The following is a 25,961-nucleotide window of genomic DNA, read 5'->3' as shown; positions in this document are numbered from 1 at the left end:
GGCTGGATCAGGTAACTGCAGACTGCTAAAAACTTAGGCTAGGTCATATCTACTTAGAGGGAGCATAGCAAAATGCATGCATTTGCACAGTGTTTTTCTGTTAATGCAGTGTAGTACTTATGATTACATCATAACAGAAGGGTTCTTCCCAGACATGCTGTTCCTATGGCATTGAACTGGTGTCAGTCAGGCTCCCACATGGAGGTGCAATGCCACCTAACACCTGAAGCTTGTACATGGTTTATTCTAAACAACTTGATGACCTGTTAGTGTTTCTTAAATTCTTAAAGCTTTAACATTTTCTGTACTAAGATTCTTGAAGTTTATAAAAATATAATAGCTGTTTCTTTCACATTTATTGCTTTATTTTGAATTATTTTACTCTGTTACATGGTTAATATTTTTAATAAAGTTCTTTTAAAAGCAAATCTTTGGAATACTTTTGTTTCCCTAAAGCTGGTTCTTTGAACTCTCATGTCAGAAGGTCAAAATGAAGAATCACTATAAGTTTCTGTTCTACCAAATCAGTTATGTAGTAACTTAAATTTTACGTAATGTTTAAAATAGGCAAGAGCTAACAATCACATCAGTTATATTTTATTATGTTTGTGTATGGATTACAGGAACTGAAGTATGTTTAGTGTTTGGCTAACAGTTCAGCAAAGAGAAAGCTTTTCAAGTTAATTTTCTGAAAATCGTGGATAGCCACATTAAAAAATGCAAACAAATGTTTTTCTTCAGCATCTCAGGTTAGATTTAGGTTACATTAGATTACTTTAGGTTAGATTTAGATACAGGAATGACATCCTGTTCCCAAGAAACTGGCTAACAAAATGTTTGATTATTTTAATACACTTCAAGGTCTGCAGATAATGCTCATCATATTTTTTTTTCTTTTACTGCAGAAGTAAACCACTAATTATGTGAAAATGATTCCAGCATCCTCCTATAATGCTTTTCAGCGCTGAAGGTAGTTCTTACATTGTTTCCATGATCTGAAACACTTGATTGCCTTCAAAAGGTATTTTTGCACTTGTAGAAAGAAGTGTAAATATTTTTAAGTGAAAATATTTTTGATTGACACTTTCTTATCAGACTTTTATAGCTGCTGACCTTGACATTTCAGTAAGTCTTATTAATGGAATAATTTTAGTATAAACTTCATTACTCTTTTTTAGTCTCTGTATTTCTGACTTTCATTAGTTTTTTATATAGTTTCTCTCTTATTAGTTGTTAGTCACTCTATTTAAATCTCTTTTTTTTTTTTCTTCAGGCAAGTAGATGGATAGCGAAAGCATTGAAATTTATTTTTTCAGAGTGACTGTAGGGTTTGTAGAATGAGAAAAGAATTTGAGGGTTTTTTTCCTTCTGCTTTAAACATTTTCCCTCTGGTGGATGATGATGCATTTTTTCAGTCACTTCCATTCTTGTTGCTCACTGGTAAACAATACACCATTCTACATCAATGATGATAATAGACAGCAATTCTAAGGGGAAAGAAGTAATTGGAATAGGAATGGGAGAAATAAAGGAACTTAATATGAGCAGTGTGTCTTACCATCATATAGGACTTTTAAAAGTCCTAGATGGTTTTCTAAGAATCAAATTAGTCAAATTGTCTTGCTGGCCCAGAACTGCAAGGTGAGTTTTTTTGGGGGTGAGGGAAAGGTGTGCCAGGAATCTACATCAGATTTTTTCAAAGCAATTTTGTCACTTAGGGCAGAAATTTCACACCAGACCCTAACACTTTAAACCATTGGACAGTTGAAAAATCATGCCCTCTGTTTTTTCCTGTCTTCTCACTTCTTTCAAAACTTTTTCCCTGATGTATTTGCTCTTTATCTTTACTGTATCTTTATCGCAGCAGTATTGAAGGATGATGCTAAGCGTGGGTAACAGAGCAGTGTTCCTGCTATCTTCCCTGCTTTTCCTGTGCCTGTGTTTTCTTTGTGTTGTTTGCATTTAACCCTTTGCTTTCATTCTTGGCAACCAGTTTCTTTTTGGGGGTGATGTTGCAGAGAAAAAAGGCCTTCATGAATAGGTTTCAAGCATCTAGCTCAAATACAGCACACTGCAAGCAGATGAAGCTCTGATAACTTCAGTGGGGTCATGCTGGAGGTCCATCCAGATGGAACTGGATGTCATGCCAAAAGAGAGGTGGTGTCTGACAAGATGTTTGTGGCTAAAGTTTTTTCTCTGGAGATTGAGACAATAAAGCTGTCTTAGCTCATTTCAATTAGAAATGACCTTGCAAGGATGTCAGTCTTTCAGAGTTTCATGGATCTAGCCTCTAACCTGCATGTAGATTTGCTCTTGCAAAAAAAAGAATAGGTTAAAAAAAAAAAAGTAGGCAGCCAGTGGAGCTTGCATCAGGAGCAGAGAAGTCACAGTCTGGTGTCAAGAAACAAGAAGGGAATGAGAGAAGACTGTGCTTTAGTTGGAGACAGCAGTTTTTCAGACAATCACTTACTGTTTCTCAAGGTCTGCAAGTTCTTGGTAATGGTAAATGCTGCATCAGTGGAAACAAGCTGAGTACTGTCAGTTTGTCGGCACTGGACGGAGTAGTGACATTTCAGTGTTTGTATGTGAAGAAGGAAGATAATTTTGAATATAGACTCATTTCTTCCTAGTAAGGGAACATGATCTGTTCAGTAGGAATAACTGACAATATTACTGTCTGTCCTCTCTTGCAAGACCACTTGGACAAGTTAGCATCATTTCATGACTACTCTGGTAGGAAACTTCGGAGAAATCAATATCAGAGAATGTTAGGTTCCTTTCTTAAAGGTGTCAGCAAGTCCCTTTTTTCTGTGACTTTTTCCTCCTAATCTTTCCTAAGCCTGTGGTTAGAGTCCTTGGGGAAGAAGCGCCAGACATACCTTTGATTCGGCAGTTGAGATTCACATATGCTCAAGTTAAGTGGGAGGAAATACTAAGTGGAGTTCTGAAAAATTTTGTTTGCTTGCCAAGTTCCTAGAGAAAGAATCTACAAGAATGTTTACATTCAACTGAGTCAGCGAACCTATTTAAATATTTAGGATTAAATGATCTTAGACTCCTAATAGAACTTATCTATTAGGGCTATTATTTGTGTTCCTTAACTCAACGTGTACTATGGAAGCATATGGACTAGGACTAGAATCAGGGTCACAACTTCAGGTTCAAGACCTAAACTCAGACTGCCACAGTATGCTGTCCAGATTCTTAAATTGTGCTTGGATTTCAGATAAGAGATTTGTGAAAGCTTAATGTAAATATTTTATATTAAAATTTGTCCTTAAAAAATGGATGTTTCCAACAATTAAGTTTTCTGCTCTAGATCTGCACTTTCGATGGTTTTTTTTTTTTGAAACACAGCTAATGAAAATGTATGTAAAGTTTTAATACATGAGAAATATTTCTTGCTTACCTTTTTACTTTCTAAAGTAAGTATTGTTTTGTTGTACTTTTTTAAGGTAGTGGGTAGCTGTTTTAAAGTAAGATTTCTTAGTAATTATAACACATGATGAACAACCCTAATAGCTTGTCTTGAAATAACCATGGTATGTTTTTCTTCGGTACCTGAAGTACTCAAATATACGTTTTTTTTTAAAAAAGATAAAAACCCATTTTTTCTTTGCTTCATTCTGTATGTACAATGGTTGTTTTTCTGTAGGGAAAATTCATATGAGTAGGCAAATATGAATCATCACTAGTATTTTAAAGGTATACAGATAAGAATGATTCTTAGGCAGGCTTAATAATTCTTAGACAAGCTTAAAATTTTTTTGTGTCTGTCTTTATTTTCAGGATCCCAGGGTGAATATGTACTCTTAAATCAATTACAGGTTTTTAAAAAGAACACCTTTGCAGATGCAGACATGTGACAATCAGGATGTACTTTTATTAGAATACATGAATTTGGATAAACTGGTATAATTTGAGCCATCCCATGTACTCCTGTAGGGCTGCTCAGGAGTAAGATGTCTATGTTTGCAGAACAGCTTGAAGAATGGAGTTGCAGGGTAATTTTCTTTTAGTTATATATAAGATAAAACATGTTATAACTTTTTACTTGTGAGGACATGCAAGTGATCTTTGTTCTTGAAAGGTTAGTGCAAAACTGTCAGCGTGTTTCTGGGACTTTGAAAAGGGAGGAGGGTGGAGCAGAATCATCTCCTGTGACCAGCCTGTAGTCAGAGTTTCACAGACATTTTTCAGTGAAAAATAAACAGATTAAACATCTGGCATTCCTCAAAGAAGATGATATGTAGAACTTTCTCACTTGTTGAGTAGAAGATGCTTGCACAGCTTCGGAGCTGCTTACTCATTTTTGCAATTTTACTGAAAATTGAGTTGCATGGCTTTATGTTAGGAAATAATTCAAGGATAGTAGAGTTCTGCATGTTTATTTGGGAAGAAACATCTGATCTGAAAATCTGTTTCTATTGATGATTCATGTTGTAGAAGTGAAGTCATTTACAGGGCTGGCAATATTTTCCGAAACAGAGTGAATATTTTAAAAATGCTCAGTACACCTGAAAAGACCCACATGTTTTTCTAACGTTGGTTTTCAGAATGGAACTGGAATATTTGAAGGGTTAAGCCAGAAATGAAAAGCTCCAACCAGTGTACTTTTTCTTTGCTGAAAGAAATGTCTTGGAAAATTACATCAGCAAGGTTCTAAATTTATTTTTACTGCAATAAGACGACACTGGAGTATTGCATTTAATAAAACTTCCTTTCCAGTCATAGTCTGATTAATTTTACTACTTGTTTTCAAAAAATGTTTTGCCCAGGCATTATTTGTTTAGGTAAGAATACAAAAGAGCAGAGTCTGTCTAACTGATCACTGTACAGTTCAATATAAAACCAAGTGACTGAGCTTTGTATTTCTTGTTTTCTCACCCCACAGAAGCAAATACTTCTGGCTTAATAGTGTCTATTGTTCCGTAAAGTATTGCTGCAGCAATATGATATGATGATTTTAACCACAGTTCTCTCTCTGCAGGGGACACAAGGACAAATCCATATGGAGGATGCATCTCCTCCTTCTCAAGGAGTCAGTGTCAAGGTCAGAGTGTGAATTTGTATTGACAATTCCATACTGCTCTACTCAAAAGGAAGAAGCTTGGTTCCATTTAGCAGTAGCTTAGTACATGCTGGTAGCTTTCAAGATAAACAGAAAACGAAAACAATGGATAGGAAAATTATACTAGTGAAAGACATGTTGCTTATGTCATCCACAAAGTATTAGAAGAACAATATATTTATTTTAATTAGGTTGAATTACTCCTTTGGCTTACAAGGCTGGTTTAATTTAGTATTAAGTTCTAAAGTTGTATGCTCCAGCCTAATGTTTCAACAACATAAAGTTGTTAGAATTAACTTTTGCAGCGCAATTTGGTGTGAAAACTTCCTCCTGGTTTTGTCTTTTATTTTCTTCGAATGCTCTGCATGTAAAACTTAGTGAAACATGATTCAGATTTTGCACTTGATGATGATGACTTTTAAGATGATCTGTATGACAGGTAAAACTGAATAACCAGCTTTCAGACTGATTGCTGAGGTCAAATGAAGAGTAGAAGTATTAGGAATTCTTGAGGCGTAACTGATACAACTTTGGGATAGGTAGCTGGACAACATGAAATCTCAAATTCTGGTCTAATTCTGTCTTTCATGACTTTGTGCAATATAATGAGAAAACTGATCGCTTATGGGACATGAATATTGGCAGGCTGATAGTTGAAACTTTTTTTTTTGTATTTTTGGGACAAAATATAATGGAGAAGTGTGGGAGGGGAGAAAATCTTGAAAGATGAGAGAATGTCTCTTACTGAGTTGAATGTAATAATTCCAAAGACAGGATTTATATTATGTATAGTTTTACCCTGATAAAGTTTGTTGTTATTTCTTTTGTAAAACGAACAAACAAAAAAACCCCCAAACAACCACAAAACCCAGTATCATAAGTGTTTCCTTGGGTGCTTTTTATAATGGTGGATTTTTTTCCTTCAGTGTATTATTCTAGTGTTAAGAAATGCTACAGTTTGGGGTTTTTTTAACCTGTTAATTATGAGGGTAGAGCATGAGTGCTTTGGAGAAGGAGGTTACAGGAAAAAAAAATTCTATTTAAGATGAATGCATTCTGACCCACTGTGCACTTGGAATTTAGAGCCCACATTTTAAAGAAACCAAGATGTTACTCCACTAAGGGAATCTGTACAATTGCAGGACACCCTGACTGTCCTTTTGAACCTCAGGCTTCACCAGTCTTGAGCAAAAGTGGGATGCAGTTTTGTTTGTGCAATTGGAAGACTAGTCTGTGATGCTTTCAGTATTCATTATCATATTTTAAAAGTGCCTAAAATCCTCCATAGAATTAATGCTAACTTCTTGACATAAAACAAATCGTTCTGCGAACAGCAGGTGAATGAGGCCTGATTCCATATGGATTCAAGTCCTTCATCTTTTATGACCCTGCTATGTGTCAGGGAGGACAGCATTTGCTAGGGTTGGCTTGGACCTACTTGCTTGCTGACTTATTTCATAACATACAAGTCTGATTGTCCAGCTGCGTACTGCCAAATGGATTGTGTCAGTGGAATCTTACTTCCCTTTCACTTGCAAATTTGGCTGAAATTGGTCAGTTATTTGGTGGGAGGAGATGAGGAAAGAACTAATGTCATCAAAACCACAGCTTTTCTTTAGGGAAGATGACCAACTCTCCTTTTCCTTCTCAGAAGTATACTATAAAGAAATGTGTGGTTAATTGCTATTTGTTTATAGATTTTAATTCAGGATTAATTTAGGGATTTTCTTCTTTAGATTCAAACATTATCTATGTTTCTGTGTACATTTTTTCATAGTAAGTGATACTAATCAAAGAACCAATAGTCTTATGACTGACATAACGTGTTTCAGACTCCAAACTAGAATTTATTCACATCTTTTTTTCAGAAAATTATATTCTAAAACAGATCATTTTGTAAGTCTGCTACTTGCTAGAAATAAACTAATGATGCAATCCTCACTGTTACGTGGTGAACTACGTCATGCCTGTGATATGCAAATTCTGTTCTTGTTTACCTTCTGATGTGGCAAGTAATACTGCTTTTCTTTCATGTCCAGAGCCTGTTTTAATTTCAGTAAAGAAACTCGATCCATGCTCCATGCAAAATTTCCTATTAAATTTTTATACTGCAACATTTTTCTGATTTATGCTGTACTAACGCAGTAGAAATGTTGCGTGAGATTCAGACATTAGCTTGACTAGTTTTAATGTCTGGAGAGATCTTTTTTCCTTTAACTAGTCATTTGTCCTTGGCTAAGCTGGAAAAAGCTTAATTATATTTTTTTATTTTATTATATGTCTAATTACATAAAATGCAAATATTCTTAGGAAGTTCCCAAAGATTCAACAATTGTTGAAACACAGAAGTAAATTTCAGAAGTAAAGGAGAAAGGAAAAAGTTTCTCAAGTTTTCTCAAGTTTCTATTTTCAATGTATGAAAACAATTGTGTACATTTTTCAAAGATAAATATATTCTTGGGCAGATTTTTTGTGGCTTCTTCTCTTAACAGTAATTTTAGCACCAGAGGAAAAAACACAAATTATTTTCAATTTTTGAATGTATGCTTTACACTTTATGTTAGAATCCTCTACATTGAATTCAATAAGCTAGCAGTTATGTTGCATGAATATAGTGAAAATATGAATCATATTATAGTTTATTTGTTATTTTAATGTTTTCCCTCCAAGTATTGTTCTAGAATTAAAATAGTGGTTTGTGGTTGAGAAAGGAGATGGTGGTGTTTCTCTAAATTTAATCCTTTTTACTGTGCAAAGGTATACATTTCTCTCTGTCTAGGTATTTGATGTAATTTTTTATAATATCAGGTCTTGGAGGCAACATTATTGTCAGCCCTGAAGATGCTGGATGTTGGGAAATGGCCAATTTTTTCTCTCTGTTCCCAAGAGGAGCTCAAGTTAATTCGTCAAGCCTGTGTATTTGGCAGTGCTGGTAATGAAGTATTGTATGCAACTGAAAATGACGAGGTAAGTGTCCAAGAGTTTGTATGAACATGACATATTTAGTCATTTATGTATCAAGTTATTCTGAAAGCCAGTACTGTGATAGTATACCTAGAAAAAGTTGCATGCAAAAATGCCTGATCATTTTGATTGCTACTAAAACATTTTCAATTCAAATTAATGGCTTCTTACCAGAATCAGAGGATAAAGAGAAGATGGAGTTAGACATTTGTTAGAGGTGCGTAGTGACAGGGTGAGAGGCAATGGACACAAGAAAGATGAAATGTGGAAAATTCTGATTCAGTATTAGGAAAAAGAATTTACTATGAGAGTGATTAAATCATAGAAGGGTTGTGAGATCTTTTCATTGGAGCTGTTCAGGACTTGACTGACATGGCCTTGAGTCAACTGATCTATTTAGACCTTTGCTGAGCAAGAGTTTGGACTAGTTGACCTTTGGAGGTCCTCCATTCCAACCTAAATTATGATTCTTTGATTCTCTTATAACAGGTTTTTGTGCTTGGCATGAACTGCAGTGGGTGTTTGGGAACAGGTGACATGCAAAGCACTATTGAACCAAGGAGGTTAGATTCTCTATGTGGCAAAAAGATAGCCTGTCTGAGTTATGGAAGTGGCCCTCATGTTGTTCTTGCTACAGAAGGTAAAGTATGATCTGAATATTGCTCTTTCAGATATGCCCACTTTAATTAGTCCAGCAGGTGTGAAAAAGATCTGTGCTGGTTATGTAAGAGAGGAATTGGGATAGTCATTCTGGGCTATCAGGTCCAACATATTTTCATTGGTGAACATGACATGTTTGCTAGCTGTGTTCATAGCTGTTTCTTTTCAAAAGTTTTTCAAGCTCTGCTTTGATCTTGTTATTACTTTTGGAAGTTTGGAGTTTTTTACTTTGCAGTTAAGTTTGAAACTTCTGATTGCTTTTTAAATGCGTTAGTGGCTACATTATGCCCATATGTTCTTGTGCCAACATTGTCCTTTAGCTAAAATGCATCTTTTCCCTCCTGTACCTATTGGATGTGCTTTAAAGACCAGTTATATTGCCTCTCAGCCTTTTGCTTTCTGTTGAGTCATTGACACTATTATCCACACCATGCTAGTGGCCCTTCTGTTCATAATCAAGTACGTTATTCTTGAAGACAAATGACTAATACTGTGTTCCCAGTGAGGTTCTGTTAGAACCTGACTGATGATGTTAAAATTTGTCTCTCTCCATTAATGAGAAGAAATCTTTTTGAGTTGTCTAGATTAAGATGACTAAAGGTGGGTGAGGGGAATTACATTGTAAATATGCGACTTCTTTATATTCAATTGCATTCCACTATTTTCTCCAGTCTTCAAGGTAAACTGTTCTGGATGCTGTTTTTATATGTCTCTGTATTCTTCTGAGCTTTGTTGCTGGCAGATCTCACTGATGCAGTCATACTCCTTGCCCAGATAATGAACTGAAGTATTGTAAAAGAGTAGGTCCAGAACTGATCCTTGATGATTTTTACTCATAACTGCATTCACATGAATAACTTCCATTCAGCACAGCCTCTTCTAATCTGCCTTTCAGATGACCCTTATGTATTTCAAATTCTCGTGTTAATTACTGTCATTTCCAGTTTATGTTGCATGTTTTTATGTGGCTGTTTCATCTGTTTACTGACATTTGTATTCTCGTGTTGGTGAAAGGAAGAGAAGGTTGGTTGCTTTTGACAGGATAAAGTCATTGGGTTTAACCTGTTATTGTAGAGAAATATTGGTTTAGTATAGTACATTTTGCCTTTGTAGTTCTGAGGGAACCCTTCTTAGGGTTAAGGAGTTTCACAATCTCTTTAGAAATCTGATGGAGTTGTATGTCAAACCTAGCTCTCCTGCAATAACAGTGTAATTTATGTATGTGATGATGATGATAGACAAGAGGAATGTAGAACAGCAATTCTTCAAGTCCTGCACTACTGTAACTGGAGAATACTTGATCTAAAACAGGTGAAAGAAAACGTGTACAAAAAGGTGTTAACTTTATGGATAACGGACCAATATATGTACATTAAAGAGAATCAGAAATACCTGGTAATACTGTACTCTACTGATTGTAAATGCTTGGCAACTGCAAAAAGTGATGATCTTCATGTTTCCCTTAAACAGCAGCATTTTTCTATTGCCAGTTGGAGACAGAATTTTGCACTAGGTGAACCATTGGACACCCAGTCAGGCATTTCTTGCATTCATAATTTTACTAGCTTTCTCAAAATACAGGACATGAATAGCATGTTTAAATAATAGTATGTTTATTAATAAGTAATAATAAGTTTTTTCTTACAAGCATCTTCATGTATATTATAAAGGAATGAAAGCCTGTTGTTTGAATTTTCCAAAGTGGGAAACAGCACTAGGGCATAGAGAAGAAATTTTGATTGATTGTCAGTAACAAAGAAATTGAAATGGGGACTCTTGACTCTCATTTCATCCTTTTCTCTTCTGTATTGCACTGTCTCCTTTTTTTTAGCTATATGATTTCCTTTACTAAGATTATGGTGATACTATCCTTTTGGATTTGTGATCAACGTTATGTTAAGGTGGCATTGGTATGTCCATGGGCTTAAGAGCCCCAAAGGACACATATATATAAAACACATACTTAAAAATGTATATTGTTATTGAATTTGACTTTTCAGTTTGTAATTTTATGTCGTGTACTCATTGGAAAAATAGAGTTTTTAAACCAGCTTTTTACATTTTTATTATAGAAGGAGAAGTGTATACATGGGGCCATAATGCTTATAGTCAGTTGGGCAATGGTACAACAAATCATGGTTTCGTTCCCTGTCAAGTCTCTACTAACTTGGTGAACAAGAAAGTCATTGAAGTTGCCTGTGGCTCTCATCATTCTATGGTGTTAACATCTGACGGAGAGGTGAGAATAGCTGGAATAAATCTCTCTTTTCTCTTAATGAAATTCATGTATGAGAGAAAAAGGAAAACATTCTGCACCTAGGCCACTAGACTTTGCTTCTTGCTATCCTCACATTGCTGATACAACACAAATATTTGATAAAAATGGAAATGTAGAACATTGATTTTTGTGCCACGTCTGCTTGTAGTAAGAAATTATAATTTCTTTGTAGAGGGCAGCCAGTTCCTTCCTATGCTATACTGTAGTGTAAATGCTTAATGGTGCTAAAGCTGACATTAATATACATCACATTTGTGTAAGGAGTTCTACCCACCTAAGTATAAAGTTTTCTGTCATTTACTTTGAGGTGCCATTTGTGTCCAGTTAGCCATTCTACTTTGGCTTCTGGAAAACTAGCAATGAATTCTTCCAGCATTAATGCAACTGTCATCTTGCCTCTTACCTTTGATTGGAGGAATGTGAGAGAATGGGATATATAAATATTATGAGTGGCATGTTTTTGATAAAAACGATTAAATTGTAAACCCATGTGTCTGCCTAGATCTTTAAAAAAATATATCCACTTGAACTCAAAATACAATTTTTTTTATGCGTATAACTTTTTTTTCTTGCTTGAATATGTACTTTGAACTATATGTTATATAGCCTTCTTTTATGACAATTCTCTTACAACAGGTGTACACGTGGGGTTATAATAACTCAGGCCAAGTTGGATCTGGTTCAACAGCTAATCAACCAATTCCTCGAAGAGTTACCAGCTGCCTACAAAATAAAATAGTAGTTAATATAGCTTGTGGACAGATGTGCTCTATGGCTGTGGTGGAAAATGGAGAGGTAAGAAACTTTAAGTAATTTTCTGGCTGAATTTTATTTTATGTAGTATCATGGGATGTAGATCATTTCAAACTTGTCAGTAATGAGCTACTACTCAGAAAACAAGTATACCTTTCCAGACTCTCTCAAATCTACCTGCTTATACTGCTTATAAAAACCTTTGTCATAAATTGTCCTGCACATTCTGATGTACTTAAGCACATCTTTCTATCCATGCTGATTATGGTTTCCCCTTTAGAAAGGAGGTAGAGTGGAACAGGGAAAACTGTTCACTAACATTTGGTTTATGGCTTTTTGGTTTATGAGATTACTCATAAAATTTAGCAGCTATTATTTTGTATCAGCTATTGAAGTTGGCTTTGAATTGAAGGAATTCAAGTATCAAATTTCAAATTTACTTGAAAATACAGTTCTGAAGTAAAAATAGCATTGTGAAGGTAGGGAGATCTTTACAAATTCGGGGATTAAATCATATTGAATCCATATGTGTATGCTTAGCATTTCATGCTAGCTCATTTTCTCCATGTAAAAATAACTCAGTTTGTATCACTGATTTACTGATTTTTAGAGCTGGTATTACATTCTAGCAAAAATGAAAGTGCTGATTAATATATTACCCCACCAGTGTCTTTAGCATTCAGGGAGAAATAAATTATTGTCTATACTAGAGTCTTAAGTGTCAAGAATGTGAGAATAATCAGTGAATGCTATTTTAATTTTCAGTACTCATATAGCACACTGCATCTCAAGAGAAAACAGAAGATAAAAGTACATTGCATATATATATGTTCTACTGCAGTACCCCTTGAATCCCTCTTACATATTTTTATTCTCATTGCAAGGATACAAAAAGGTTGTAGTGTTCTTGTTGTTTTAGTTCATGAGAGCTGAAGGTTTTGGGCAGCCTACATACTCTCTAGCTCCATTGTTCCAAGCATTTCAGTTTAGACCTAAGCAGTTGTTGACTGTTTGAAGTAGAACATATGTCACTGAAATGATCAGAGCTTAGTATTTTCCCTTTTTCTTATGTTCAGCATAAAGCTGCTAACAGCCTACTCAAACTGTTGTGCATAGCTTCCAGTTTATACTTGTTTTAGTGTGTTTTCTTTTCTGTTAGAGGATTTTTGAATGAGAAATTAGCTCTTTGACAAAGGGAAGTATTCATGCTGAATTTGCTCCGTGCTGGCAAACAGTGATATGAATCACTTATTTTCTACTCCTCATATTAAAATATTGTATTCTTACATAATCTAACTCTTAAAGAGCAACATGAATGTGGAGGTTTAGAATTTTGGAGGAGCACGCAGTTGGTATTTTAAACAGAAGCAGCATCCAAAATTTCTGATGCAGGAAAACATACGTGTGTGTATACATATATATGTATGTATCCTTAGGTGGGGGGGTCAGGCAATATTAAAAAAAATTGTTATTGTAACTCTTTCAATAGAAGTAGATAGCAGCAAACAGTTAAAATCCCTGTCCCTGTTTTTAAGGTCTATGTCTGGGGTTACAATGGTAATGGCCAGCTTGGACTGGGCAGCAGCGGCAATCAGCCAACACCGTGCCGAATAGCAGCTTTGCAAGGCATTCGTGTGCAGCGGGTATGTGTGTGATGCTCCATGTCAAATTCTTTATGAACAACTGAAAATATGCTAGGACATATTCTACATTTATAGGAGATAATCCTTTATCTCTTTGTTTAAAGTGCGATTTATCAGAATAAAAACATGTATCTTAAAATGGACCTCTGTGGAGTTCAGTGGGAATTTTGCCATTGACTTGAGTGAGGTCAGGATTTTACTTAAAGAGAACTAGGGCATTAGAAATGTTTGGTCTTTTTTTTTTTTTCTTTCCTGTGAAAATTAAAAAAAAAATCCTATTATTTTAGTAAATAAGAGAGTCTTCTTAGGCTACCCTGTTCTTCATTAACCCCTGTCCTCTTTTCTGGGAAAATGCTGCAGTTTAGCGTTTTGTCTTCCTAGCAGACTGAATATTACTTTTAGAATTGACTCCCACCATAGTGACTAACTGGTGTTTGGAATCTGAACAAATTGTCTCCAGCTGCTTTTGGTCAACAGTTGGTATGATTCCATGGTTGGTCTTGATCTTGGGTGGTTATTACACTTTACCAAATAACTGGGCTGCCATCAGTGTAACTAGCAAACTGATAACTTCTTTTTATTTTATAAAATTTATATTTTAAGTAACTGAAGAACTGATACTGAAAGTTTTAAATGGATTTATCCAAAATAGAGGATACTGTCAGGAAAATGACACATTCTGCTAGAAAACATTGGTCTTGCAAACCAGTGAAAATTTACAACAGTTTTGAACTTTGGACCATATTTATTACATTTACTCAAGGAAGTTAGGGATTTTTAAAATCTTTTAAATTAAACTGATTTAATTACGTAGTTTTCCATTCAGTTCCTAGGATGTAGACAGTAGCTTGGCTGGTAACAATTGCTGTTGGAGAATAATGTAGTAAAGTGAATATTATTTTCCCCTGTATTTATTCTCCTATTTAGAGAATATGAGACTTAGATCCTATTTCAGTCCACTTCATTTGCTTGATATCGATTAATACCAAGTTGTAGGCCTCCAATCAGTAAATAACTTAAGGATTTTTTTCATTTAAAGCACATCACATGCTTCGTGGATGGCAGTGAACTACGTGTAGTTATGGTACAATCTGGCAATGCTTTGCAGATTATATAAAGATGCATGAGCTAGATTTGAACAACGTAAATTGGTTATTGATAGCCATCTAGCTACAATAGTGTACATTAACTCATGCAAAGCAAGACTGTTGCTGGTAATGTTGCCACTGTCTATCTGTATGTGGGGCATGTGCTGCATATATAGATTGTAAAGTGTGTATTCAAGCAACATTATGCAAGGTGCCTGAGGCGGCAGCTCAGCAGGACCGAGTGGGTTTCCACAAGAGAGTATGAGCTGACACATTTGCATGCTGCCATCAAGATGGAGAGTTTCATCTCTTCCCTGTCTTTACTGGCTGGCTGCTCCTGTTGGTTACCTTGTGTGGGCACCAGTGGTCCTCAGGCCCAGCTCTGGAGAGTTTCCTTCCAGTTATGTAAGTTATCCCAGCGGAGGGTCTGGTGAGCACAAGAGCTGGCACAGGGAGGGGGCAGTTTTGTGTGGCTGGCAAGCAGGGAAGTGAGGAGTAGATAGCTTACCACAGGTGAGGTCTTCCTATTCATGTTGGAGCAGTTGCCCATAGAGCAAGGTCAGCGCAATATAGACGATCTGCCTTTTTCTGCATTTTTTTTCCTGCATGCTGATCATATTTGTCATATAGCTTTCTTACTTTCTCAATTTCTAGCTATTATTTCGCTGTACTCTTGAAATTATCTGGCAGAGTTCCTCACTGATACATTTTTTCCTCAAAGTCACCTCATCTACTTTGCTTCCCTTTTTAATAAACTTATCTGTATTTGTAATTTTTGTAATTTTTACACCGGTATAGAATCAATAACGTTATAGCATAACGTGTATCTATCTGTATTGACTTACTGTTACATAAAAATGAGATTTTTCTTTTTATTATTCCTTATAGGTTGCCTGTGGCTATGCACATACATTAGTGCTAACAGATGAAGGTCAGATTTATGCCTGGGGCGCCAATTCATACGGCCAGTTAGGTACTGGGAATAAAAGTAACGCGTCTTACCCCACAACAGTTGTTGTGGATAAGGACAGGTAATACTTACAGTCTTGCAGTCAGACATTAGTTGGCATACTCTAAGAAGAGCTACAGAAAATTATGGCATTTTTAATCTATTTTTTGGAAGAAAAACCCTATAATTTTTTGCAATGGTTCTTCTGCTAAATGTGAACAGAATTTTTACTGAAAGTGCTTGAATCTACCCCAAAACCATCCTTGTGAAAGAGAAACTGAATGTTCTGAGCCTGCATGTGCTATTTTCTGCTTCGGCTCACACTGTACTTTATAGGCCTTAATTGCAATTTCTCTTCAGTGGTGTAGTTTCATTGTTTGAAGTGAATGATAAAAGCTTTATTGTCTCTGAATATAAATTGTATTTTAATATACTACTTTTGACAAGAAGTACACACAGAAAATGTGAAGAGTAGACATTTGCAATTCGTGATATTTCTGCTATTAAATCCGGCTCATAACCCAGGAGAGAGAGAAAGGGAGGAGTACTGGTATTGTTGCCTGAAAATTAAGCTTAGATTTTTACAAGTTAAATATTTTCCTGTAAGTTCTTGATGGGTAGTGGGGCCATTTTTTCTATTGCTAATGTAAAGCCATGTATATATGTGGCCAGAAATTTGAATCTATTCCTTACTACTGAGGTCTTGATTTTGGCCTCCTGGTGTGAATAATAAGAAAAGTGAGATGTTCCTCTTAGACTTGTATCTGTGTACATTATTGTTAAGGAAGAGGCAACTCCTCTCTGGTGATGAGACATGACCTGTTTTTTATCATTGCTATTTCTTTATGTGTGTGTTGTGCTTTTGCCGTAACCAAATTTTTTCCAGACACTTTGGCTGCAGTTAAAATGTTACCACATTTCAGTACAAGTTTTAATGTTGTATGCTGCCTTTCCCTTTTGTGGACAGAATATGCATTCCTGGTGTCAGTGAGAATATTGCCTCACTAAAGTTTGCAAGATTTGTACATACAGCTTTAAACAAGTTGTTTCCCAGCTATTTTCCCCAGGCAGCTGGGAAAACAAGTAAACAAGCAGTAGCTCAGACTGCAAAACAGTGGGTTGTGTAATGTTGTACACAGTGGGAGTTTTGAAATCCTGAATCAACTTTAGGATTAGTGAGATAGTCTAACATAGCTAAAATACACTTAGAAACAGCTTTTAGTGCTGTTTGCTTCTGATTTTTAATTTTCAAAGGGAAAGTCCATTAAATGTAAGTAATAATAATTGTATAAGTAATGATACTTCAGTATTTTAATTAAAAGAAATACGTTTAAATTGTTGGTTTATAACTGTTACCAATAAGCAAGCAGGAAAAAGTTTTTCATTAACTTTCAATTATAAGCCAAATTAAATTCTTTCTTTTTTTTTTTGTTTTTTGAGAGTCCTGCTCATTTCCTCCTTCATCTTCTCCAAGTACACATTCTCTACAGCTTAATGTAGCCACTCACCTCACTGCCAAGCACCACCAAGGACATTTGGAGACTTGAAACTCGTCATAGCTTTGTTTGAGGGAGCCGAAGGGATCAGTAGAGCATGTGCTGCAGCAGTTATACCAGTGTCTTCTCACTCCCAAGATGCTTATTCACTGAGAGACTTTCTCAGTGCACGCTATTTGAAGAAACATTGATAGCCCTTTTAATTTTGCTCTGTATGATCGGAAAACATTCTTGCAATTGGAAGCCCATGCATGCTTACAAATATGTTTTGGACCAGAGAAAGCCAGGAGGTAGTGAGCTGCTTCACTGCATTTTGTTCTTATGAGAGTGACTTGCTTTTTTTCTTTGTTTGCTTGTAAATTCAGAGTTATAGAGATTGCAGCCTGTCACTCTGCTCACACGTCGGCTGCCAAGACCCAGAGCGGCCAGGTGTACATGTGGGGCCAATGCCGTGGGCAGTCAGTGATCCTTCCCCACCTCACTCACTTTGCCTGCACTGACGATGTGTTTGCTTGCTTTGCTACCCCTGCCGTTATGTGGCGTCTTCTGTCAGTAGGTGAGCTTAAATATTTTTTGCTTTGACGTCTTCTAAATAGAATCATTAGTGCATAAAACAGTGCCTGTATTTTAAGCCTAAACTTAGTTTGTTGTACAAATTTATACTGGGAAGCATAATTATCATCATATATTACATATATGTAAATGGTAATATGGAATTATAAAAATTGCTGAGGCCTGATGGCAGTGCTAAATGATTGTTTTATTGATGTGATTTATTTCTGTGGGAAAGTGCCTTGGGTTTGGGGAGGGGGTTTTTTGTGTAACCACTGAATGTTACTGTAGAATGGCCACGGGTGGAGAAGCCGAGTTTGAATTTGGAGACTTCAGGGAGCCATGCAGAATGTTTAGGAACCCTGAAGCTTTCTTTGATGTCCTTAAGTAGACTACTAAGAACTGACAGAACCAAATTCCCATGTTCAGAATTGGCCACAGGCACTTTAGAGTTTCATCACAAGTGATCATGACCTGGGCTTCTGAAGAGACAAGTTGCTGGATATGGGATATTTGATTATCATTAAGGTCTGTCTTGCTGGCCTTGACTAGAAAGAGTTAAGTATATAGTATTGTCTAACAGAGAGCTCATTCTTCAGCTACAAATTCAATTCCATATTGGTTGCTAATAAAGTTGCTGGCTTTGCTGACCTAATCAAAGATGAGACTCTTGGGGATGTCTGTAGGTGTCATCTGGGAGTTTAAGCTAAAAGCTAGAATGCAGCAACTTATTAATTTGTAATTTGAACTGTACTGAGTCCATCATGCTTCCATTCCACTTCTGTGCTGCCTTTGTAATTGCTTTTGTGTTGCTCTATGCTTTTGTCTGACAATTGTAGAACACTCTTTGCTCCCTTGGTGCCTGCTGGATGCCAAAGTAAGGCAATTCTGTTAAGAGTACTCATCTTTCGGCTTTGAGAGACTAGAGGATTAAATGGAGAGTCCTGTTCTCAGGAAACTGCTTTGTCAACATTCATGTTTTAGGGCACAGTCCAAAGACCCCCATATTCTCTAGATTGAAGCAGTTGTGCTTTCTAGGGTGACTTGTTCAGAACGGAAAGATATATGCTTTATTACTGTGGAAATTCATAATATTCCTCATATTTGCCTACTACTAATTAGATGTAAATTGTGCTACCGCACTAAAATCCCATGCAATGGGGTGGTTCATTCCATGTAAATATGTGTTTGTCAGTTTTAAGTTTTACATAAAAGTATCTGTGGTGTGTTCAGATTTTTCTTCCATAAGAATTGGTTATTTTATGAAGGAAATGGGACATTATTAGTATATGTAGCTTAATCATAAATTCAGTTATAGGTATCTTCTTATGTACATTAGCAGGGTTCTGGGGCTCTTCAGCTTCCATTTCTTCTTGCCCGGTTAAAATTTTACTTCATGCTATCAGAATTTTCCTTCCTCTTTTTCTCTTGCCTTTTCTTCTCAGTTTAGTGCAGAGTATTGAGGAATTTTTCAAAAGAGAGTGGAGGAAGGCAAGAAGCAAAAACTGTCTCTTTCCTTATTTTGTTCCTCACAGAGAAGGCAACTGCTTGAGTGAGACTGAAACTGTCTGCTACAGTTTTTCAGTGCTCATTTCTGCAAATTCACCTTTTATTATTTTCTTTACAACTGCTGTTTTAGGTCAGCTAAAAGACTCAAGTGGGATTATATATGATCATTCATGTAATTATCATCTTTATGCTGAAGACTTGCAAGTAACCCATTTATTAATAAGCATGTTGCTCATTAATACTCATAGGTATTCACTCTCTTAACACAGCGCGGTTAAGACTACATTCGTAAGTATTTCCCAACACATCTTTTATCCCCACCTTCATTGTCACTGTGAACAATACATCGAGCCTCCTTGCACTGCTTCACACCTTGGGAGTCCTTTTTGACTGTAGGAGCTCCTTTTATTTTTGGTTTTTGACCTTGACTTCTTGGTCCCTTTAGAAAGAATGTTGCAACACTGTAGCAACATTGTACCAAAGCATGAGACAAAACCTTACAGGAGGAAAAGGTTATTTTATTTTTAAACAAAAAGTAATTCTGGATGCACTTTCAAACCCACATTCTCCTATGTGCTGAGTGTCTGTCCAGCATTCCAGCACTAAAATGTGTATTGAGGTGATCTGAGCAGGGTTCCTTGTGATCACACTGGATAAAGGATGCTGGCTATCAGACCCTCATCATGTCTCCTGGATTCCTTTTAGTTAGGTGACTCTGTGCTCGTTTCAGATTTGCCTTTTTGCATGCTGTAGGAGCCAAGAGTGACTAGGCTTTTCATTCTGTCCCACCTTGGCCAGTCGTCGGGAGTGACTCACTGTTGTTTGTCTTCTGATCTACATGTGGTGAGAATCATCAGGCAGCTGCATCCTATGATCTTAACATCTACTGGACTAGGTGCCACAGACATCTGCCACGCTTACAGTCGTTCTCCATCTGTTGTATTCTGGTGCTTCCGCACCCAGGCATTCCCATGCATGCCCCGTTTGTGGCAGTTCTAACTTTTCTGTTACAATTCTTAGCACTGACTGCTAAGGAGTTTTCTTAGCTTTGTGCCTTGTCAGTCTGAACTGCCTCTTCATTTCCTTCCTCTGGTTCCCCCTTCATGGCTCTAACCAATAAAAGCACCTATTTTCCCTCTTATAATGTCATAACTGACCTCACTATATTCAGTTTACCTCTTCTGGCTATAGAAGTCATCTGGAGATGTTTATTGGTGGACATCTGAGTTGCCAGTTAACTTTGAAGAAAAGCTTCAGTTTTGCATTGGTTGTTAAAATTATTACTTATTTGTATAGCAGAGGTCTGAATAAACAAACCACATTGTACAAAATAAGAACTAACAAAGTATTTTACAGTATCATTATTTCAGAAGGATTTTTAATTATCATTGCATTGGATTTCTCCCCCCTCCCCAATCCTTATACCTGTAATCCAACACACTTTGATAATTATTGCCCTAATTGAGTATACCTGAACATAAGTGACATTCTCTAAATGAAATGAAAAATAATTGTGCTAAATAAAGTGTAACAATATCAAACTATGTGTGTTAAGTTTTTTCTAGAGCTTGTGGTGAAGGTCTTTCCATTTCCAGCAGAATACCATTCTTATTTTTAACTTGGTAGGTTACAGGACCTAGTATTTATGTAATTTTCTATAGAGAACAGCTTATTTACTGTCCCACAAAATTTGTATAAACCAATAATGTGTATTTATATGGTAAGAAGACAAAATGTTTTCTGGATTAAGAATGAGGTTTGAGGGGTTTAATTTTTTAACAGTATTAAAGAAGATAGTTCTCTGAGTCTACCAAATATGATGGAGATTTGGAACAGTTCAGGAGATAATAATTTGTATGCGGACAATGGATGACTTTTCAAGGCTGTCTGGTAACTTTATAATGCAAGCGTCACGTGCACTGTGGGATATGCCTACATGGGATGCAAACAGGAATATGCAGGCATTCACACTGAGTAACACTGTAAGTCTAGGGAAAACACTTTTTGAATAGGCTTTGTTGGTATTTACCTTTAGGGATATTGTACTAGGCAGTTTCACTGCAACCAGTATGTTGGTTATGTAATAGCTTTATTTCTGCTGTAAGATAATATCTCCTCATGGGAGTATTTTAGAAAATCTTATTGTGATTTTTTTATTGACCTTTTGGATATCTTATAATAACTAATACTTTTCGCTTAGAATAATTCACTCAGTAATGACTAATAGCATTTGCTATCAGACGCGGCATCAAACTTCTAAGGCTGTGTTATTTTTTTTTTTTTTCTGACCTTATATACATGAGTTAGAGGAGCGGGACTAACTTTTTTTTAATAGCGATATTGTTTAGAGTAGGAAACTAGCAAGGACTGAAGAAAGCTGCCCTGTATTTGCTTTTCTGGGTGTTTGTACTGAACAAATAGTCTGCTGGGTTTTTTTACTAGGCTTAAAGAGATGCCGTATTTATTAAGATTGTTAATTGCTTACAGATACCCAGGATGTTATCATGAGAGTTACTTGTATTACTATTAATTCCCCTTCTTATTCTAGAGCCTGATGACCATCTAACAGTAGCCCAGTCACTAAAGAAGGAATTTGACAACCCTGAAACTGCAGACCTGAAGTTTCTAGTGGACGGAAAATACATTCATGTTCATAAAGTTCTTCTCAAAATTAGGTAAGGCACAAACTAGAGTTGTAATAGAAATGAAACTGTATAGACTAGTCCACTGTGCTGAGTAATTACTGTTCAAAATTCTTGACTTAATCTTACAAACTCTCTTTTCTCTCAGCCATGGGATTCATCTGCTGTTCTTCGCTGTTACTTTCTTTCTCCTCATTTCCTCGCTTCTTGGAATTACCAATCATACTGCTTACTGCCAGCCTCCTCATCACTTCCCTCCATCTGACGTGTATCTTCCTTCATTCTACCTAAACAGCCTTGACCCTGTTTTCTGATAACCTTTTTCTGCTGCCTTCCCAGTAGTTTGAATCAGTTTTTCCTCCTTTACATGCTTGGCTTCCTCCACTGGGATGATTTGAGGGTTTTGTGTTTATTCTTGCCTTTCTTTCCTTCCACAGGACACTTCAGTTGTTTCAGCAACTTCTGTAGCTGCTCTTCAGATTATCTTTTTTTTCCCTTTTTTGTCAGATTTCTTATCCTACTTGTTTTAAATCTTCTTATCAGTGAATTTGAATTTTAAGCTAGTTTTTGTTTTTACAGCTTTTCGCAAGTTAACACCACTTTACAGTGAGATTTGACATACACAAATCTACAGAATGATCACATAGTTATTAACATGCAGAGATTAGTTTGTTATTGCTGATGCAATTTCTACTAAGATATTCTAGAAACACTGCTTTAGATCTCTTCTGTCTGGCTAACTGCTTCTGCTCCATCCTCCTTATTGTTAGAATAGTTTTTTTCTCTTCGCTATTTTCTTTCTCAAAGTGCTTGACTATCTCATTCTGCTTATCACCACTTTTGTTGTCCTACTTTCGCTCCTGAGTGCCTACCATAGGACATGGTAGAAGTGGAGCCTACAATAAGCTGTTAATAACAGAAATAAAGGAAAATTCTGAATTATATATATATATAAGGCTTAAAGGAATTAACATGTTCAAATCATCTAGCTAGAGTTTGTGGTTGTGTATTTAGTCTGTTATGACTGATTTTTTTTTTTTACCAACTTCTTGCTGCAGCTTATCTTTCAAGCTTAATTCTTTACAGTATACAGTCTTTGTTCATGTTTTGTAGGTGTGAACATTTTCGTTCCATACTGAATAATGATGATGAAATTATAGAAATGAGTGAATTTTCTTATCCTGTTTACCGTGCCTTCCTGGAATACCTGTATACAGACAACATTAGGCTCCCTCCTGAAGATGCAATAGGTATTTACCATAAGTGGAAATAGCTCTAGGTTACTGTTTCTGAAAAGTTCAATTTGTGTTTCATAACAGGATGAGGAAATCAGGGATTGTTAATTCTGGTTTTATTAGCACTTAAATCTGGAGTTTGGCATGTGTTAGGAAGAAGGGATGCAGCAGCAGGAAACATGCCTGAGAGGATGAGTGCTGGGGATGCAGTAAGATCAAAGATACAAAATGTTCAGAAAGAACTCATTGTTTCTCATATTAAGAACTTCTTTTTTTTTCCTTAAAAAGGCACTAATGCCATCCTAAAACTTGTCAGTTTGAGTAGCTGTGGTCATTTGATCATAAATGAAAAGGGAGCTGCTCCCCACATGAATTTAAGAGGATGTAAGTCACTAATTGATGCCTACAATGAGATATAATACAGTGAACAAGACGACAGAACACTTGCGTAGTAATAAAAGGCTCCCTTTTTGATATGTCTTCTAAGGACCTTTAAAAATGCACACATCATCTATGGGGAAAAAAAAATAGAACAAGCCTTTGACTAGTTCACCCTAAAACAATAGGGTAATTGATTAATTTGTTAATTAGTATGTTTTGCACCAGGATAGTTAAAGCTGTGTGAATTTTCACAGGACTTCTAGATTTGGCAACACTGTATAGAGAAAACAGATTGAAAAAGCTTTGCCAGCAAACAATCAAACAAGGTATTTCTGAAGAGAATGCCATTGCTCTTCTTTCCGCCGCTGTCAAATATGAAGCTCAGGTAAGGAGAACTTCTTTTCAGGCAAACAGTTGTTTTCTGAGAATTAAACTGTTTATATTAAACATAACTGCATTTAACTGATGAGGCATGATTACTGCAGTTTCCCTTTCTGGCTTCCCAGACATTGTTTTCCCCTTTTTGAGCTATAAAAAAATGCAGCTACTGGTGTTTTTTTCCTGGCCTTTTGGCTTGCACCTGTGAGTCAGGATTCTTAATCTGCTTCCTGCCTTGTCGTCTGGCATGCAAATGTCTCGCTGCCCCTTACTACTCCACCTTTGGATTTTACATTACCTGTTCACTTCCGGGTGAACTTCCTGAGTTCTGCGGGTGTCTGGTACAGTCATTCTGGTACCGCCTTTTCCCTGTAAAGTCCCTCCCTATTTACACTTGTGCTTATATAAAAAAATCCACTTTTGCCATGTTGTTTACCATGAATCGCGCTGGCATGCAACAAATTACTTATTGTTATTCCTCTCCCTGTATCCTGTCATCTGGTCTGTCCTTGGCTCTGGAATGTTTCACTAGCACTCAACCTGTTATCAGCAGTACTGCAAGAGCTTTTTTTGTAAACAAATACTTTCAAAGATGTTTTCCTTTTCTCAACTTCTTTGTGCTATGCTGATTGTGGAAATAATGATGTGGTGGGTTTTATTATTCAAGAAGTCTGAGTATGTGTTTTACTTAGGAGCCATTGTTATAACTGAGCATGTTAGTTGAGAAGTCCTCATCTTTCTGGTCAAGATTTTTTCTGCTTTATAAGAATAAAATTAATATAGCCAAATAGAAGATTACCTATTAAAAGAGCCAAAATATGTAGCCAGTAACAATGTTTTTTAAAAATACATGTTTTTTGCTTTTGCCTGGCTGTGAAATGTAGGGTGAAGTTTTAAAGGAGAGGTTAGATGTGTAATACGACAGGTTGATAAACAGTTCCTGGTATAGGAAGCAAGTAGAAAGAAGGGACTGGAGCAAAAACTGAGTTAAAAATGTTGCAGTAGTCTGTGCTGTATGGCAGTAGCGTACTAGGTGAGATGAATTTGTGCAGGGGTCACAAAGAGGAGGCCAGAAGCCAGTGAGTTTTGTAAATCAAAAGAGAGGATAACATCAGATGAGTAGACAATGAGATTATCAGCTGTTGGTTACAAGGCCATTGTAACCAAGACATCAGTAACAGAAGGCATGGACAGCTGAGGCAAAGAGGAATTGTACTTTCAGTGTGGTGTGGTGGTAGAAACCCAGTGTATCAGGGAGGACTGGAAAGGAAGGACGGACCCAACAATTTGATTCTCTTAACAGCAGAAGTTTCCATTAAAAGTTTGGTGTTTCTCCTCTTACAAGCTTTTCATCAGTTTTGAACATCTCCAAAGTAGAAGTACCTTTAGTTGACCTGTGTCAGGAGAAGTAGTTAAAGAAAAGTTAAAGATATATTTAGATGTATTGCGAAGTAGTAAAATTAGCCTGGACAAAGTACTAGAGTTTATAATGGCTGAAACACAATAAAAGGGATTGGCTAGGTGACTAAACATACGTTATCCTCTTCTTCCTTCTATGATTCAGTGTTTTCTTCCATATACCTAGTATTCTTTCAAAACATGTAATATTTTAACACGATCATCAAATGATTAATTGGTTCACCTGCCCCGGGTGCAGCATGTACCGAACTCAGGAGTGCATTGTTGCCCTCCTCCCTACATCCAGAGTGCAGAAAGGGATACAGTAGAGCCGCTTCAGAGAAGTGCAGCAAAGACTTCTTTATCAAAGACATGGGATAGTCTCTGTCTAAGGAATTGTGAAGTAAACCAGCATCTTTTAGCGTACTACATTAATACAGTAAAAATTGGTTTGAGAACCATGTGCCGTGTATCAGCACTTCAGTAGAAAACTGTCCAAAGAAGGATTATGGAAGAAGCCTGGTATTTTGGAAGTTTGAAAAGAGAATTAATTCATTTTTTTGTCATTAAATGTAAACACTGCAAGTGAAAGATTATAGTGCTGTGTCATCTGCCATTAACATAGCAAATTAACTGAAGACTGATTCAGCTACTATATGTATGTTAGGATTGAAAATGCTTGAAAATATTTTGTCCTATCCTCAGAAAATACAAAGAGTTGCTGCTACAAGTTATTTTAAAGCATAGGGCCTGCAGGGATAGGACAAGGGGTAGTGGTTTTAAACTAAAAGAGGGTAGATCCAGACTAGAGTTAAGGAAGAAATTTTTTACAATGAGGGTGGTGAGGCACTGGAGCAGGTTGCCCAGAGAGATTGTAGATGCCCCCTCCCTGGAAGTGTTCAAGGCCAGGTTGGATGGGGCTTTGGGCAACCTGGTCTAGTTGAAGATGTCCGTCCCATGACAG

The 25,961-nt window shown here is 36.4% G+C and overlaps 1 protein-coding gene across 10 annotated transcripts in view; it reads left to right on the top strand.

Annotated features, from left to right (window-relative positions):
- Nucleotides 1-25,961, top strand: part of RCBTB2 (RCC1 and BTB domain containing protein 2) — a 95,610-nt gene that overhangs the window by 64,296 nt on the left and 5,353 nt on the right. For 4 of the 10 annotated variants that reach the window (XM_054804108.1, XM_054804151.1, XM_054804099.1 and 1 more), the window contains exons 2-12: nucleotides 4,991-5,053; nucleotides 7,880-8,038; nucleotides 8,525-8,675; nucleotides 10,768-10,934; nucleotides 11,610-11,768; nucleotides 13,262-13,369; nucleotides 15,346-15,488; nucleotides 17,268-17,458; nucleotides 21,512-21,638; nucleotides 22,719-22,855; nucleotides 23,476-23,606. In XM_054804108.1, the coding sequence (XP_054660083.1) occupies nucleotides 5,012-5,053; nucleotides 7,880-8,038; nucleotides 8,525-8,675; nucleotides 10,768-10,934; nucleotides 11,610-11,768; nucleotides 13,262-13,369; nucleotides 15,346-15,488; nucleotides 17,268-17,458; nucleotides 21,512-21,638; nucleotides 22,719-22,855; nucleotides 23,476-23,606 (1,515 nt within the window). In that variant the 5' untranslated portion in view covers nucleotides 4,991-5,011. Of the gene's footprint in view, nucleotides 1-905; nucleotides 1,022-3,789; nucleotides 4,005-4,990; nucleotides 5,054-7,879; nucleotides 8,039-8,524; nucleotides 8,676-10,767; nucleotides 10,935-11,609; nucleotides 11,769-13,261; nucleotides 13,370-15,345; nucleotides 15,489-17,267; nucleotides 17,459-21,511; nucleotides 21,639-22,718; nucleotides 22,856-23,475; nucleotides 23,607-25,961 lie in introns of those variants that run through there. The other 6 variants (XM_054804135.1, XM_054804126.1, XM_054804142.1 and 3 more) reach the window with 6 other exon arrangements.

This window comes from Grus americana, chromosome 1 (assembly GCF_028858705.1).
Source record: "Grus americana isolate bGruAme1 chromosome 1, bGruAme1.mat, whole genome shotgun sequence".
Classification (NCBI taxonomy): domain Eukaryota; kingdom Metazoa; phylum Chordata; class Aves; order Gruiformes; family Gruidae; genus Grus; species Grus americana.
The sequence above is the reverse complement of the archived record's forward strand: the minus strand, read 5'-3'. Positions and strand labels throughout refer to the sequence as shown.